Source organism: Apodemus sylvaticus, chromosome 4, assembly GCF_947179515.1.
Source record: "Apodemus sylvaticus chromosome 4, mApoSyl1.1, whole genome shotgun sequence".
Classification (NCBI taxonomy): Eukaryota; Metazoa; Chordata; class Mammalia; order Rodentia; family Muridae; genus Apodemus; species Apodemus sylvaticus.
In genome coordinates, this window is record NC_067475.1 from 165,295,239 (window position 1) to 165,313,552 (window position 18,314).

At 38.3% G+C, this 18,314-nt stretch overlaps 1 protein-coding gene across 1 annotated transcript in view; it reads left to right on the forward strand.

Annotated features, from left to right (window-relative positions):
* The window catches only part of Il7 (interleukin 7), a 62,018-nt gene extending 54,409 nt beyond the window's left edge, over window positions 1–7,609 (forward strand). The window contains exons 3-5 of the mRNA XM_052180892.1: window positions 3,564–3,644; window positions 4,666–4,797; window positions 6,622–7,609. Of these exons, the coding sequence (XP_052036852.1) occupies window positions 3,564–3,644; window positions 4,666–4,797; window positions 6,622–6,729 (321 nt within the window). The 3' untranslated portion in view covers window positions 6,730–7,609. The remainder of the gene's footprint in view (window positions 1–3,563; window positions 3,645–4,665; window positions 4,798–6,621) is intronic.
* Window positions 7,610–18,314: the final 10,705 nt, after the last annotated feature.

Genomic DNA, 18,314 nt, shown 5'->3' on the forward strand with positions numbered 1-18,314 from the left:
GGATTCATTCTCCCACAAGGATTTATTTATAAAGTCAAAAGTACTATTTGTTGATTCAACCCAATGTGAATAAATGAATAATAAATTAACACAAAGCATAAGTAAAGTAAAATAGAAAAATTGTAAAAAATGATTAGGGCCAATGAGGGGTTAGTGGGTAGACGTGCTTGTTTGGAAGCCTACAGACATGAGTTCAGTCCCTGGGTCTCACAGGGAGACAGAAGAGGACCCTCAAGTGCTGCCCTCTATTTTCCACACACCTGTACTCTTCTGCTTGTATGCACTAAATGGATTACCTATAAAACCAGTCGAAAATGCTAACATTTTTCTTATGTTCTTTAAGAAACTAACAGAAAATGAGTCAAGATTAATATCAGAGAAGCAAAAAATGGAAAAAAATGGTGAGCTCTTTGTGTTTTCAGGGGAAAATAAAGACTGAAATATATGCTGGTCATTAGTGCCTTGTTAAGTAATATATAAGGTTTTGTAGAAAACACACATAAAACAAAAAATTAAAGGATAAATACACTTAAAAAGTAATGTAGAAGTTATGTGCAGTGATTAATGTTTGTAAATAGCGGTATAAGAGGTACAGTTGTTTGGAAGACTTTGGAAATTTGGACATGAAATGTTGGTTAAATAATAAGTCTTGCGAGGTTCTCATAAAAGCATGAAAAACAGCAGTGCTGATGGCAATTTGTCTACGGAGGCACGGGGGCGGGGGAGAACAATATCAACTGGACTAGAGTGTATTCTTGCTATACTTTGGCAAAGAATGTGGCTACGTTCTACCAACAAACCTACCTGTGGTTAAATTGAAGAATTTTCTACTAATATTGTTCACAGAGGAGATTTCAAGACAGCCTAATATTAATTGTGCCAAGTATTGATTTTATTCACTCTTATGCACATCTACAATGAAGAGAAGCAAACAAGGCAAAGAGAAATGCATAATGTAAAGTTTGGGGAGAAAAAGAGAAGCAAGACATTTGATATTGGAGCTCAATCACGGGAGAAGCTTAAAGCCCTGATACTGGATGGAAAAGGGGGAGTAGAAACCTCTGGACAAGACCCTACTCAGCTAATCCTGCCACCAAGGAAAGTAAAAGACCTGAAATTTTTCTTTGACCAAAAGGACAGTGGAAAGCGTATGCAAATGCAATTCAAGATGGGGACAGGTTTGAACTCCAGCAAGCAGGAGAGCTTGGCAGCTTCAGCTATGTAGTTTTTGGCTTTAGAAATAAGTGGGACACAGGAAAGGTACTGTGGACTGCTCCATGGTTTAGGGAAGCTGTTAAAGTAAAGGCGCGTGGCAGTGGGCTCTCTGCAGAGAAGTCCAGGAAAGCCACTGTGCAAAGCTGTGGATCTAAAGGATGGATTGTGATGAGGATCACACTATGTTGAAAACTTACAGTATGGTGTATCTGCCAGGGAGAGAAGCTGTAGGCAGGTTGTGGAACCAGCCCAAGGGTGATAAGTGTGTTCCTTCTGCAAAGGAAGTGCGGGAGATATGAAGCGCTATCTACTCAGCTCTTTGACATTAGGCAGAGAGATACAGAATTTGGAGTTTGTTCTACTGAATTTGAGTCTTGCTTTGGTCCAGTGTTTCATTAATAAGTCCCTGTTCCCCCCTTTTAGAATGATAATATATTTCTGTACCACTGTGTATTGGAAGTATGTGATAAGCATTTTGATTTTTGCTTTTGTGGGGTTTTACAATTAAGAAATAGGTTAAAGTCTCAAGAAGATTCAAGACTTAGAATTGTAGGCAGTCTTGAAACTAAAAGACTATGGAGACTTTCGAAGTTGGCTGATGCATTTTACATTCTGATACAGCTAGAAGTCAATGGGGACCAGGGACTTTTAATGGGGACCAGGGACTTTTGAATGAGAATGGCCCCATGGACTCATGTATTTTAATGCTTAGTTCTATGCTGGTAAAATTGTTTGGGAAGGAGTAGGTGTGGCTTTGTTGCAGAGGTGTGTCACTGAGAAATGCTTTGAGGATTCAAAAGCCATTTGCAGGCCCAGACTCTGTCTTTGCCTGTGGGTCAAGATGGAAAGATCTTAGCTAACACTCTACTGTCATGCCTGACTGCTTCCTGCCATGGTAATCATGGACTATACATCTAAAACTGTAAGCAAGGCCCCAGTTAAATAATTTCTAAGAGTTTCCTTGATCTGGTGTCTCCTCTCAACAATAGATGAACAACTAAGACAAGGTTAAGTATGTAATAGAAAAAAACTGCAAGGTATAAGCTAATGAAATTGAAGACCTTTTCTAGGAGCAATTCACACTGCAGATCATAGTGATTTTGACTTATATATTGTGGCTGGTCCAAATTTATAATAAACTATAAATGATGTTTACATGAGCCAACATACCTGTAGGAATCTATTATTTTGACACTTGTAAAATCAAGAAGTTGTTTTCTTTCATTATAATTCATACTCTGGACTGCTATTGATAGGCTTGAATGGTAACTTCAGAAGGCAACTCTGACATCTTACATGCTCATGTATGATGATGCTATCATCACACTGAAAATTAAGTTTTGGTCAAATACTTGGCAAACATACAAAAGAGCTTAACACTCTCTTCTGTAAGCATATGAAATTGTATTAGTTTCTTATAGCATTGGCCTAACCAAAATCAATTTTGAAATATTGTTATGAAATTTTCTAGAATGTTCCAAAAATTTAATTCACTGATATATTTCATATGAGACTTGTATGTTTAATAAAAAAATATACGCATAATTTTGTCATTCTTGGGGTTAAATAAATCTTGATAGAAAAATGACTTAGTAGACAAATAACTGTTTACTACGTTTAGTTATAAGATGATAGTTTTAGAAGATATATTTCTTGCTCTTGTGATGATTCCAGTGTGCCTTGGGTGACTGGTCCAGACACATTTCCAAAGGCATGCTTCTGAACGTTATGACTCGATCATATTTAGAGGATGCAGGGACCCATCTGCCAAATGCCAGATGAAACCAGGTTGCTGTTTTCTTAAATTACTTTCAATATAGGGTTTTGCAGAAATATTTGATAAATGGTCATCAATAAGTGTTGAATTTTAAACAATTATGTGTTTGGGCACTACTTCATACAGGTAAAACAGGAAATGCATGCATTCTAAAGTCAGGAGACCACTCCTCCTTTGCATGAGTAATATGAACAATGCACACTCCCCTGAATTGTAGACAGATGAAAATCAGAATCACTTACTAATCGTGACCTTGCTCTACTTACTGTTTTAACAATATCTAGACTAAGGCTTTCTGAAATCTTGAAGCTCCAATAGCCTGGAATCACCAGTCTACTGGACAGAGATAGTTGAGGTTGATCTTAAGAGATTCTGAATCTTATTTGAGATGACATTGTATACATTTGCTTATTTTTCATGTAAAGAAAAACTATTCTTGATGACAATAAGGAGAATCAGGCAAATTTACTTTCCTTAAAGTGTGCATATGAGTATCCGATATTATAATGCTATATGTCTATATGTTAAAGATATTCTCTGCATTTAACTATATTGTTTTATATTATTACAGGACAAAATGACAGGAACTGAGAGCAATTGCCCAAATAATGAACCAAACTTTTTTAGAAAACATCTATGTGATGATACAAAGGTAATGATGATTTGGACTTTATTATGAGCTTGGTTTTATACACAATTGTGTTAGATAATTAATTCCATAATCTTCTTATACTAATGACAGGTTTACTATTTGCCTATTATAAGGTACTGTTGTCTATTATATGTTAATTTTACAGATACTCTATCCCCAATAGATACAAAGTACATAAAAATGTGTTGTCCTTGTTTCCTGATGCTTACCTTGAAAATACTCAAAACACCGACTATGAAGGCACAAGTGTCTAGTTTCCCTTACAGCTTTTATGACAGAAAGTTCTTGTCAAAATGATTGCACACACACACACACACAAAATTTAGTAGACAGTCTGATATTTTTTTGTATTTGCTGAAGTTTCTGCCAAAGTCAACTCTAGTTGGTCAATTACAATGGAAAAACATATCCACAAGTTCCAAAAGTTTATACATTTTCCCCAAAGAAGCAAGAGATGCTCTTTGACATTTGGTAGTCTTTCTAAAACTTACATATCTATTAACCTCACAATATCACATAATCATAAATTCTTTTTATTTATTAACTAATTTGTCTAAAAAAGCTTATGTCATGCCACGGGTTACACGGCCCTTCACTTCTTTTATTACCATCTATTCTTTCGGGGTTCAAGTGTTGTAAATGGTAACAAACAAAACAAAACAAAACAAAAGAAAACAAAAACAATAGAAAAGCCACACATACCTTTCTTTACTAGTGTTCTCAGCAGTCTTCCTCTTTAGTTGTCCTGTTTAAAGTACATGGTCTTGTAATATGTTCACCCATAACCGATAAAGCCACATGTTCATAATGGAGAAACGACTTCTTAAAAGTCAGATAATCATTAAACCAAATTCTGGGCACTTCATGTTCTCTGTCTCCTTGCAGCCAAACAGTTTCGTTCCTGTTACTCATCAGTCATGTGACTAACAGGAATAGAAAGCTGGGGTAGAGGGAGTGTACCTAAAGGACAGGGCTCTAGTCTTATGCTAACAACACTTTTGATTTTTTTTTCTTCTAATAGGAAGCTGCTTTTCTAAATCGTGCTGCTCGCAAGTTGAAGCAATTTCTTAAAATGAATATCAGTGAAGAATTCAATGTCCACTTACTAACAGTATCACAAGGCACACAAACACTGGTGAACTGCACGAGTAAGGTGAGAATGAACTGTTCATTGTGAACCATGCCACATTCTTCCTGCTCAGGACACGGCCATTCCCTGGTCCCCACTATTGTCACAGAACTCTAAGTGCTGCTTATCACTTTAGTTAAGGAGTACTTTCCCCACTCTAGAAGGAAGCCTCAGCCTTGGGAAAGCTACTCATGCCTCGCTGCAAAGTCAGAAAGCCCGTTTGAATCTGCTTTAAAGGCCTTGCCAGTCAGGGCCCTTGGACAATGATCATGCTGGGTTGTGCATTGTGGCATCTTTTTCACAGTTCTACTATGGTTGAGTTGTTTATCAACACAGATGAGAAAACTTAATGATTCTTTGCCAGGAAGCAGGTGGGCTTTCACACACTTCAGTAGGAAGCCATAACCATTCCAACTTGAAGTATAAAAATTAAAGTACACAAATATGTGACCCAGAAGCACCATAAAAATGACAAAGGCCTTATCCCAGAATTAAGAAAGTTTAGAATATTTGTGTCTCCAGAATTTCAGAGGTAAAAGCAAGATTTATTTCCACCCACTTTTTCTGTATTATGTAAACATAACTATCCATGGTAAAAGTTGAGGATAGCTCACAAACAATTCTATGCATGCTCACAGTCCTTACAGAAAATGATGGTGGTTCTGCATATAACCCATACATAGCTACCCATGTACTCTAAAGTGTGTGTAGGCCTTTTAAAATTCCCACAGCAATGTGAATGATAGTCATTATGTGTGGTTTGAAGAATAATGACAAAAAAACTAGCTCACACATGTTCAGTATAGGAGCATTTTTCTTCAAGTATATTCCAATCGCAGTTGATTCAATCTAAGGATGCGGCACTTCCAGACATGTGCTACACCAACGCTAATGCCATGGAAGCACCAACTGCATTGCTCCTGCTCAAGTACAGCAACGTAGTCACTTCAGATGTTCTGTGTCTCCACTGTAAAGAGTCACGTCACGCTCAAAATTACCCAGACTTCTTTTCAAAATCTGTCATCCACTCTTTGAAGTTATTTAAAAGTTACATGCTTGTGTTACTTAAGTGTATAACTAATAGAGATTTGAATTGTGACTAAATTAAGAAGAGAGGAGCTCAAGATGTACGCACTGCAACTGTGTCCCAAGAGGCCTCAACTTCTTCGTGGCTTATTATCCTTATTTGCAGAATGAAGCAAAATCATCAAGGCTTATCTATAGACAGAATAAAGTAAGATATGAAGTACTGAAAATAATATCTGACCTAGAAAATACTCAATTACCTGAATTTTTACTCCATGAAGAACCACTCAACTGTGTCTGTCATGTGACTCAGAGGGATATGATACCTGCTGTATATTATCCATACTGTACTAGGAGCATTTAAAAATTCTTAATTAGTAAGGATAAAACAATGTATGAGGCAGATAGTAGACATAATTTATTAAATATTAGGTTTTTATATCATATTCTAAGATATCAGTTGAATCAGGTATAATATTATTAATCTAAATACCTTCAGTGTTAAATATTTTCACTAAAATTGTTTTTCTCATATGAAAAGTTCATTTCAATTATTTGAAAAATGTGTCTTTTCTGAAATTTTAGACTGTTGTATCCACTATTACAGGGTGAAATGACATATAAAACATTAAGCACAGAGGCCTTGATTTTCCTATCAATCATAACTATCAACACAGGTCACAGTTTAAGATGCCATGCAAGGGTTTTCATTCTGGAATATTAGATAGTATTTTCATCTAATGTGATAAAAAACAAAAAGCAAATATTTTGAAAATCATTTTATTAAAATATTACATTAAATCTATTGAATTTATTTCCTAGGAAGAAAAAAACTTAAAAGAACAGAAAAAGAATGATCCCTGTTTCCTAAAGAGACTACTGAGAGAGATAAAAACTTGTTGGAATAAAATTTTGAAGGGCAGTATATAAACAGGACATGTAGTAGCAACCTACAAGAATCTACCGGATTATACACTTGGGGAGGTTGAAGCCCGCCCAGAAGTTTCTGGATGCCTTCTGGTCAAGTAAACCAAGCATCTGGGAAATGCACAGTGAGGTAACGGATGATGGACATGGATGAGGTAACGGATGATGGACATGGATGAGGTAACGGATGATGGACATGGATGAGGTCATGGATGATGGACATGGATGAGGTCATGGATGATGGGCATGAGACAGGGAGCTGACCCCTGCTGTCAGCATATACACATGGAGATGGATCAACCACACAGAGTTTGTAAAGCAACCATGTCATCTGTAATGCTTTTTAAACCATTCCAAATATTTCTAACACTATCAAGTCTACAAAAATCAAAATCTATGGAGATTCAGAGTCGCCACTGTTTTGTTAACAACCACTGGGGGAGTGGAACTGTCCTGTTATAGACTGGAGACACTGGAGGGCTCACAGTGATGGTTAATGCTCTTGAAGACAAGAGTCATGTCTTAAAACAGTAGCAGCAGCAGCAGCAGCAACAGCAGCAGCAGCAGCAGCAGCAGCAGCAGCAGCAGCAAAAAGAAGCTTACGGCACTTAAGGCATCGACAAATGTAGTTAAATATGAATGTATAACACATAACTTCAGTAAAGAGCATAGCAGATATTTTTTATAAAAAAGTATTTCTAAAGACAGAAATGTACTTAGCCCAAAGATACTGAACCTTAGTATTCAGTCACTTTTGCCATTTATGTATAATAAAGCTTGTATAACTGAGTTTTCAATTTGGGAAGTATATTTTTAAAAGAATAATATATGCTAGACTTTTAATTAATGTATATACTTAATTTTGACAATATATATAGTATTTTCATACACTAGCAGTTGCCTACTTTGGATAGTGTCTCTTTTTAAAATAAATGACCTGTGTTAACACCCTCAAGTTCCTTTACTCTCGCGTGTTCACTGCTGCACGGCCATTTGATCCAATCTTCATTGAACACGTATCCTTTACCACACTCACGCCAAGATTCAGCATGAGACTAGGACCCTACAACTTGGTTAAGAGGGGAAACACTAATTTCTTGTTTTACAGTAGAGTCTTATTTGTACGTAAGGCAGGCTGCGATTGAAGACACGCGGCAATATGCTGAGCTGGAAAAATTTTTTATGTTGAATTCATGTCTTTTACAAGATGCCTACATATATCTTATGTACATACCCGTTTAAATCCTTTTCTGAAAGGCCTGCTGTCTTCCTTCAGTTGTAATGGAAGGAAACACTATCCCGCAGAGGCCACCTTTCTGACAGAGATGAGGGTTTGCTTGTACTGAACTCCCATTTCCCTTGCTCTTTCCAGCCACTTGAGCATCTAGCTGTGTACATGCTGGATGTATCTCACCTACACCTGCTCCACTGGCACCTTCCGTGTGGCCACGCCTTCTTGCGCCTCCTTTTCCCAGGCCCTATAATGTTCTACTCAATGGCACAGATAGCTGGGATTAACACAGTTTGGAGAGAAGCACCGATGGTTCATTTCAGAAGTTCGTTTCATAATCACCATTTGCCCAGAAAACCAGTTCTCTCGACTTGTTTGGAACACATGGTACCTTAAGAAACTCCGTTCTTTGTGGACTTCCTGCTTAGAGCTCCTGGATCCGCTAAGGGGCAGCCCTTCATTTTGAAGCACTGGTGAAATGGCTGAGCCGGTAGCCAGAGAACTGAGAGCATGTGCATGTGGAAGGTCCTCTGTGCCTGAAGGCTGTCAGGATGGCTCCCTAGCAGTACCGAACAATATTCTGACTGTGGCAAATTAATGGATAATATTTTTAAATGCTTATTAAAAGCTTTTAACATTTCTTCGTTGGTTCTTATCACGAAGGTCTAACTAACTGTAGGTAAAATTCTTCATTCAATGTGTACTAAGTGCATCAGAAGTTAGCCACCCTTTTATATTCTGATGCCCTCATTGTTTCCTAGCAACTGGCAAAGCAAACAGAAGCAAAGGAATCTTCATTCTGATAATTCCCTTATAAACATGGTAAACCTGAACCTGAAGTTTTTCTCCCGGGCCACGCTTCCACTTTCAGTTAGTTTCAAGATCTACCTACACCAAAGACTTCATGGAAACACAAGCCTCTCTTTAAATTCAGCAGTATTTAGCATGCTTTGTACTAATACAAACTTTGTATGTTTATTAAGCCCTTACTTAGAAGTATCCTTCATATTCTATTCAGACTCTGCTTAAATTTTAAGCACCTTTATCTGTAGAGGGTAGTTCTGATGATCTGATCAGAAATCTGCATGTGAATGCTACCAGGATTGGATCCCATTTTCTGTTCTTCAAAATCTCCATGTTATTTTGAGTTGCAAATATTACTTTCTGTGAGCAATTTTAGGCTGGATTTTCGTCCAAAAATAGAATCTATAAAACTATTGTACCACGAGACAATGAAAAAGATAGGTGTGCTGTTGCACCGAGAACCAATACCTAAATAGAAAAGAGGTGGGGAACATGGGTGTACATTTGCAGGAGGCTGAGGAAGGAGGACGCCTTGAGAGCGAGTTTGAAGCTATCCTGGGCATTATAATAGATTCAGCTATCTGTAGTTTATGCTATTATTGTTTAATGTGCATGCTGACTCTCCTGCTGAGGCTCATAGGGAATCACCAATGCGATCCTGCAGTAAGTGAATGTGAAATGAAGTCCGGAAGTTACCTTGGGCATTGGTAAGCCGAAGGAGTGGGGAAGCATAAATATTTATAAAGAACAGACACCTAAACTAAGAGAATCACTGCACTTCTAATCCACTTAGAATTTGCTAACTCCTTTTCTCAAGGTAACATAGGTTGGAGAGATCTCTGTCCTTTACCTATGAAAGTCCCTTTAAAGTTATCATAGAATAAATGAGAAAGTAAAAAAGGAATGCTCACTTACGAATGTTTGGTACAACATTAAAAAAGTGTAATCAGTTAATAAACTTTGCCTCCACAGTAAGACAGAATATGTGAATCAAGAGCAATATTGTTTTAATGTAAGTTCTTTTTTAAAAAATTATTTATCATTTCATTCGTTTACATCTCAATTGCTACCCTACTTCCTGGATACCCACTCCCCCAATCCCCTATCCCATAATATGCCACTTCCTCGCTCCCCCTCTGACATCCCCATCCCACATCTGCCCTCCCCATCCCCTCTGCCTGTATGAGAGTGCCCACCCACCCATACTCTCCACCCCACCATTCCAGCATCCCCCTACTCAACAAACCTCCCCAGGACCAAGGGCCTCCCCTCTAGTTGTTTTGGGGCAAGGCCATCCTCTGCTATGTAAGGATCAGCCCTTAAAGGATGTGAAGTTATGGACCGAGGGAAGTGTATGTAGTATGGTGAAGAAATGAAACCACTTCTTGTCTTAAGTTTTACAGCATAATACTTGTTTAAAAACTGAGCACTACTAATACACTCAGTAATATACTCGGCCAGTTTAAGGAATAAGACAACTGCTTTTTACTTTTCATCAACTAGATATCAAAGAATAGACACTCAGAACACATGCTTAATTCAAATCACGTCATTTTCTTACCCCCATCTTAATCTGAATAAGTCCAAGTCCTAGTCTGGCTTTTCCTTTTATTTGGTCTTTAGACAATCTTATAAAGCCCAGGCTTGCCTCAAACTCCTTATACAGTCAAGGAAGACTTGCTTTCTTGATGCCAACTGCTAGGATTACAGGGATGTGCTACTGAAGCTCATTTCAGCCTGTGCTGGGACTGGATCCAAAGTTCTGTGTGTGCTAGGAAAGCACCCTGTCAACTATGTTCACCCACCTCTGCAAGAGCTGACTTCCCACACGCTTCAAGCATGCTGAATATTCGTTGAGAGAATCAACCAGAAGTTAAGGTAAATACATAGCTGCACAAAAAACTAGCTCACTCTGTTTAAAGGCTTGTGCTCAGATATTACTGTCTTAATGAAATGGTTCTTAATGTCCTATCCAAAACAGAACTCACTTTGCCTCCTCTTCCTGTCTTCTACCTAATCACTTCCATACCTGGGTTTTTCTCCACAGCAGTATCACAGTATCCTCAAAACTATATTTATTCATCTTTATTTTCAATCTTCTCCCACTACAATTTCTAAAGTTCAAACTTGCTATTATTTTAACTTCCATATTCACTATACCTAACATATTTAAATATGTTAGCCAATTCCATAATACACTAAGATATGTATGTATAGTCAAGATAATTTTTTTTTAAATTCAGTTTACAATTATCCAACACCATCCTTAAGATGGGGAAGATGTCTCAATTCAGCATATTATAAATTTCACACTAAACACGATAGATTTAAGTAGTTTCCAGAGCCTCACACATTGCAAAAGGGAATCCTAAGGTAAGACCATCGGTTGCTTTTATGTATGAAGGAGCAGATCCCAGGGTAGTTAGACCTAACTTGCTCCTAAACTGAGTGTCGGCCTCCCTATTCCACCATCATGTGTGGGGACTGAAGGCTACTGCTTATTATACACTGTTTAACAATCCAGGTGTGAGCTTTCATCATGCCTGTCAGCTAACTGAACTGAGACACTTAGACATTTATTAAAGGCTATTAAATAATTAAGAGACTCTCTGAGAAAGCCACACAGACATGTTAGGTGTTGTTAGTCAAAAACAAAGCAAAATTCAGGTGTCAGAGTATTTCAGTCTGAGCAGGCCAGCCAGCTTAGGTACGCCCCCACGGAATAGGCCCTGCCAAGTGCCTCTTACTTGCTTGCTATGGCTGTTCCTAAAATATGATGTCAGGCTTCAGATTCTCCAGTTTTTGAATGTGAACTTTCAATAGTAACATCCAAGGGCTGTTGGGTCTTTAATGCTGGACTGGATCTACATCACTACTGAAAAGCAGCTGTCAATTTCCAGCCTACAGGTGGGACTGTGGGACTGTGGGACTGTGATATAAACTCTGATGGGACTACAGATTCAGCCTCTGATGTGGAAATTAAATCTTACAAGTACCTTGCATATTTATATAAGTATATATCTATAATAGAACATACACACACCTGTGTGTGTGTGTGTGTGTGTGTGTGTGTGTGTATGATCTAGTAATTCTCTTCTTTTGGAGAATCCTAATACAGATCTGCTCAGGTATCTACAGTCACAAAGTCATAAATACCCTTAGTTAGAAAAAAGGATGGAAAGCTAAGCAGACTACAATTTAGAGGCAAAGAGACTCAATCCAGAAAATTCACCAAAGACAGGAGCATTTTCAAAGACACCTCACATAGGAAAGCAAAATGTTCACTATAGAGCCAGGCAGTGGTGGTGCACACCTTTAATCCCAGCACCTGGGAGACAGAGGCAGGCAGATTTCTGAGTTTGAGGCCAGCCTGGTCTTCAGAGTGAGTTCTCGAACAGCCAGAGCTACACAGAGAAACCCTGTCTCGAAAAAAACAAACAAACAAAAAAGTTCATTATAAATATCAACAAAATTTAAGTTTAAAACTACAACACATACAAGCTTTTTCACCTTTGAATGTTACTTAGGCAATGTTTAATTTCATATACTGCTCATTATTTTTTACCTAAGCAACGAGGGGGTGAGTCTTTAAGTCTTTTATCCATAATAAACAGCTTCCTGGTAACAGCACCAGGAGCATCAGTCTCTCTAGAGACATAGAGAATTAGGACAATATTTACTAAATGGACCAAGATAAACAAACAAATAAACAAGTAAACAAGTAAACAAAATATCAGAAAGGCAGAAACATAATGCTCACCTAAATGGCCTTCCAACTTTACATTACAATATACTCCAAAAATTGTTCCACTCTTTTGAAATAAGTGGAGTCTTTACATAAAGTTGAGAAATAAATTTTTTTAAACATTTTTTTAAATTTATTGATATATTTATTTACATTTCAAATGATTTCCCCTTTTCTGGATCCCCACTTCCCGAAAGTCCCATCAGTCCCCTTCCCTCCCCCTGTTTTCCCACCCAACCCTTCCCACTTCCCTATTCTGATTTTGCTCTATACTGCTTCACTGAGTCTTTCCAGAACACTGAGTCTTCTTGTACCTCATTTGATGTGTGGATTATGTTTTGGATATTCCAGTTTTCTAGGTTAATATCCACTTATCAGTGAGTGCATACCATGATTCATCTTTTGAGTCTGGGTTACCTCACTTAGTATGATGTTCTCTAGCTCCATCCATTTGCCTAAGAATTTCATGAATTCATTGTTTCTAATGGCTGAATAGTACTCCATTGTGTAGATATACCACATTTTTTGCATCCACTCTTCTGTTGAGGGATACCTGTGTTCTTTCCAGCTTCTGCCAATTATAAATAGGGCTGCTATGAACATAATGGAACATGTATCCTTATTACATGCTGGGGAATCCTCTGGGTATATGCCCAGGAGTGGTATAGCAGGATCTTCTGGAAGTGAGGTGCCCAGTTTTCTGAGGAACCGCCAGACTGATTTCCAGAGTGGTTGTGCCAATTTGCAACCCCACCAGCAGTGGAGGAGTGTTCCTCTTTCTCCACATCCTCGCCAACACCTGCTGTCTCCTGAATTTTTAATCTTAGCCATTCTGACTGGTGTAAATTTAAAACTGCATTCTTATGAGGTTTACGTGAAATTTCCATGGAAGCAGTATAAGTTTGAGGAAACAAAATCACTTTCTATTAAAAGTACATTTCTTGACCAAATTAATTGGGACACAAAAAGGGTAAAGTTTTAAATCCTTTCAAAGCTGTATAACACACCTACTTCAATACCTAGCTGCATAACAACCACCTACTGGCTATTCAAACTAAGTCTTATTTTTATTTCAAGTAGAGTAAAATTCATTTAAAGTAAAGAGAATAACAAAATGAAACAGATGGGTTTCAAAAGTCTCGAGTAAATTTCAGAAAAACTATTTCATTAAAATCTTACTTTGGATTAACTGCACTTTTCACAATAAATTTCACAAAGGGATCATGCACACTATAGAAGCTTGAATATAACATGAGGAGTTTTAGATAAGATATTGTCAATAAATAAGATAAAAAAAAAGGTGGATGGAAGAATAGGGGGATGGAAGAGGGCTTATGGGACTTGCGGACCCAGAAAAGGGGAAAACATTTGCAATGTAAATAAAAATAAATAAAAAAAAGATATTGTCACACTATGAGGGACTAATTCTGAAAACTAGAATCCTCATTACTTGCTTCAAAAAGGGTATAAACATTTAGAAAGTCTGCAGGGTGGAAAATTTAAATACAATTTAAAAAATATTCCAGTAGAAGAAAACAAAACATAGTAAATAAATGTGTGCCTTTTATTTGGACAGTTTTAACATTATTGAAGTATTCCATGCACAATTTAAAAGTATATTTTCTTAGCAATTAAATATAAATTTGCTATCTTTGCTTACGTTATTCATACACCTCTAAGGTGAAATGCTTGAACAATAGTTGGCTATGCAATAGTCCTGAGTGACATTTAGCTAAAACTTGTTGGAAGACAATAGATATTAAGTATTTCTTTAAGTTACTACCATGGTGGTGCCCCAGATGTTTAAACTAGCTTTCTAAGATATCAATATCTGGATATCTAAAATCCTAACACAAGCAACAGAAAGTTACTCACAAATCTCTGCAATTCTGTTTTACAAATCAAAACTTTGAGAAACCTTTAAAATGATGATCGGAGGGGAAACCTGGGAGGGAAAAGGAGTTGGAGGATATAAGGAAGACAATGTCAGGTACTGGAGGGGGCAGGAGAGAGGTACAGAGGTCAAGAAATTGAATACAAATATGTAGCAGAGCGGATGAGAAACTGGGGATACCCACTGGAGTGTCCCAGATGCCAGGGAAATGAGAGGCTCCCAGGACCCAATGGGGATGACTTAGGCAGAGAAGGGGATAGAACCTGTAGAGACCACATCCAGTAGATAAGCATGGGCCCCAGTCATAGGATGGAGCCACACACCCATCTCAAAGTTTTTAACCCAGAAATGCCTCTGTCCAAGGAAAAATAGGGACAAAAAATGGAACATAGACTGATGGATGGGCCATCTGAGGACTGCCACACCCGGGATCCATCCTCTCTGCAGACACCAAACCCAACATTGTTGCTGCGATCAAGAGGCACTTGCTGACAGGGACCTGTTATGACTGCTCCTTGAGAGATTGAACTGACCAATACAAATGTGGATGCTTGGAGCCAACCATCAGACTGAGCCTAGGGACCCTGGTGGGGGAGCTGGAAGAAGGACTGGAGGAGCGAAGGGGGATTGCAACCCCATAGGAAGAACAACAGCCGACCAGACCAGCCATGCTCCCAGGAACTAGACCACCAACCAAGGAGTGTAGAGAGGGAGGGCTCCATGGCTCCAGAGACATGGGAGAATGGCCTTGTCTGACAGGAATGGAAAGGGATGCCCTTCTTCCTGTGGGGGTTTGATGCTCCAGCATAGGAGGATGCTGGAGGGGTGGGGTGGGAGAAGGTGGGTGGGGTAGGGAGTGGTGAGGGAGGTTGTAGGATGGGTGGTTTGTGGAGGGATAACCATGAAGTGGGATATCATCTCAGATGTACATGAATGGAATGATTAATTAATAAAATTTAATAAATTAAGTAAATAAAATTACTCAAGGCCAAGAATAGTAAGTTATACAAAAGCACCCTCTAGTGGCAACAGAAGCAACTCACATATAAGAGAAAGTAAATAATGGGCATTTCAATATGTACTCAAAATGTTTCTAAAATGAGCATTCTAGAGGATGCAGAAACCGAGGAGCAGCATGGGACAGGATCCTTCCTGTTTCCACCTGTGCCTGGAGCTGATCCTGTGCCACAGCACTCTATACTCAAATACCGCCAGGAGAGAGCTAGCCTCCCAGGACTGCCAGCACACCCGTGAGCACAGGTAAGACCACCACTTCTGCTCAGAGGGATCTGCCTTGAATCCTCAAGCCTCCGGAACTGAGGAGCAGCTTGGGACAAGATATTTCTGGTTTTCATCTGCTCCCTGAACTAACCCTGTCCCATAGTTCTCCACACTCAAATACCACCATGAAAGAGCTGGCCTCCCAGGAGTGCCAACACACCTGTGAGCACAGGTAAGACTAGCACTTATGTTCAAATTCTTGGCCCAAGAGGGACCTGCCCAGAGCCATCTGGACACAGGGACCAAGGAACAGCGAAGGACAGGATCTTTCCAGTTATCATCTGCACCCCAGAGCTGATCCTATGCCATAGCTCTCCATATCCAATTTTTTCCTGGAGAGAACCAGTCTCCCAGGAGAACTGAGACACAGCTTTGCAGGACTGACAAGCCACAGTTATAGAAAGCAAGACCAGCTAACACCAGAGATAACCAGATGGCAAGTGGGAAGGACAAGAACATTAGCAACAGAAACCAACGCTACTTGGAATCATTAGAACACAGTTCTCCCACCACAGCGAGCCCTGGATACTCCAACACATCAGAAAAGCAAAAATCTGATTTAAAATTACATCTCATGATGATGATAGAGGACTTTAAGAAGGGCATAAATAACTCCCTTAAAGAAATACAGGAGAACACAGGTAAACAGCTAGAACACAAAAATCCCTTCAAGATTTTCAGAAAAACACAACCAAACAGGTGAAGGAATTAAACAAAGCTGTCCAGAATCTAAAAATGGAAATATAAATAATAAAGAAACCACAAAGAAAACTTAGGAGAGAGTTCAGCAGTCATAGATGCAAGCATCACCAACAGAAGAAAAGAGATAAAAGAAGAGAATCTCAGGCGCAGAAGATACCATAGAAAACATTCACACAATAGTCAAAGAAAATGCAAAATGCAGAAAGCTCCTAACCCAAAACATCCAGAAAATCCAGGACACAATGAGAAGACCAAACCTAAGGATAATAGGTATAGAAGAGAGTAAAGATTCCCAAATTAAAGGGCCAGTAAATATCTTCAACAAAATTATGAAAGAAAACTTCTATAACCTAAAGAAAAAAATGCACATAAACATAGAAGTCTACAGAACTCCAAACAGACTGGACCAGAAAAGAAATTCTGCGCATCACATAATAGTCAAAACACCAAATGCACCAAACAGAGAAATAATATTAATATTAAGGGAACAATATCAAGTAACATATAAAGGCAGACCTATAAGAATTACACCAGACTTCTCACCAGAGACTATGAAAGCTAGAAGATACTATGCAGATGTTATGCAGACACTAAGAAAACCCAAATGCCAGCCCAGACTTCTATACCTAGCAAAACTCTCAACTACCATATATGGAGAAACCAAGATATTCCATAGAAAAATCAAATCTACACAATCTCTTTCCATAAATCCAGCTGTACAAAGGATAATAGATGGAAAACAGGAGGGAAAATTCACCCTAGAAAAAGCAATAGAGTAATCTTCTTTCAAGGAACACAAAAGATAGCCACAAAACATAAAAATAACATCAAAAATAACAGGAAGCAACAATCATTATTCCTTAATATCACTTAATATCCATGGACTCAATTCACCAATAAAGACATAGACTCACAGACTAAATATAGAAACAGGGTACAGCATTTGCTGCATATAGGAAATGCAACTCAGTTTCAAAGACAGACACTACCAGAGTAAAGGGTTGGAAAACAATTTTCCAAGCAAATGTCCCCAAGAAACAAGCTGGACTAGCTATTCTAATATGGAATAAAATCAACTTTCAAACAAAATTTATCAAAAAGGATAAGAAACGACATATTCATCATCAAAGGAAAAAAAATCTATCAAGAAGAAATCACAATTCTGAACATCTATCCTCCAAATGCAAGGGAACACAAATTCATAAAAGAAACTTTACTACAGCTCAAAGCACAAATTGCACCTCACACAATAGTAGGTAGTGGGAGACTTCAACACCCCACTCTCAGCAATGGAGAGATCGTGGAAACACAACCTAAACAGAGGCACAGTGAAACTAACAGAAGTAGTGGGCAAAATAGATTTAACAGATATCTACAAAACATTTCATCCTAAAACAAAAGAATATACCTTCTTCTCATGGTACCTACTCCAAAACTGACCGCATAATTGGTCACAAAACAGACCCCAACAGATATAAGAAGATTAAAATAATTCCATGCATCCTATCAGATCTCCACAGAATAAGGCTGGTCTTCAATAACAAAAACAACAGAAAGCCAACATATACATGGAAACTAAACAACTCTCTACTCAATGATAATTTTGTCAAAGCAGAAATAAAGAAATAAAAGAGTTTGTAGAATTTAATGAAAATCTAGGCACAAAATACCCAAATTTATGAGACACATGAAAGCGGTGCTAAGAGGGAAACTCAAACTTTGTGTGCCTCCAAAAATAAACTGGACAGAGCATACACTAGTAGCGTGACAGCACAGCTGAAAGCTCTAGAACTAGAAGAAGCAAATGCACCCAAGACTAGTAGATGGCAGGAAATAAATGCAGGGCTGAAATCAACCAAGTTGGAACAAAAATAACTATACAAAGAATCACTAAAACCAGGGGCTGGTTCTTTGAGAAAATCAACAAGTTA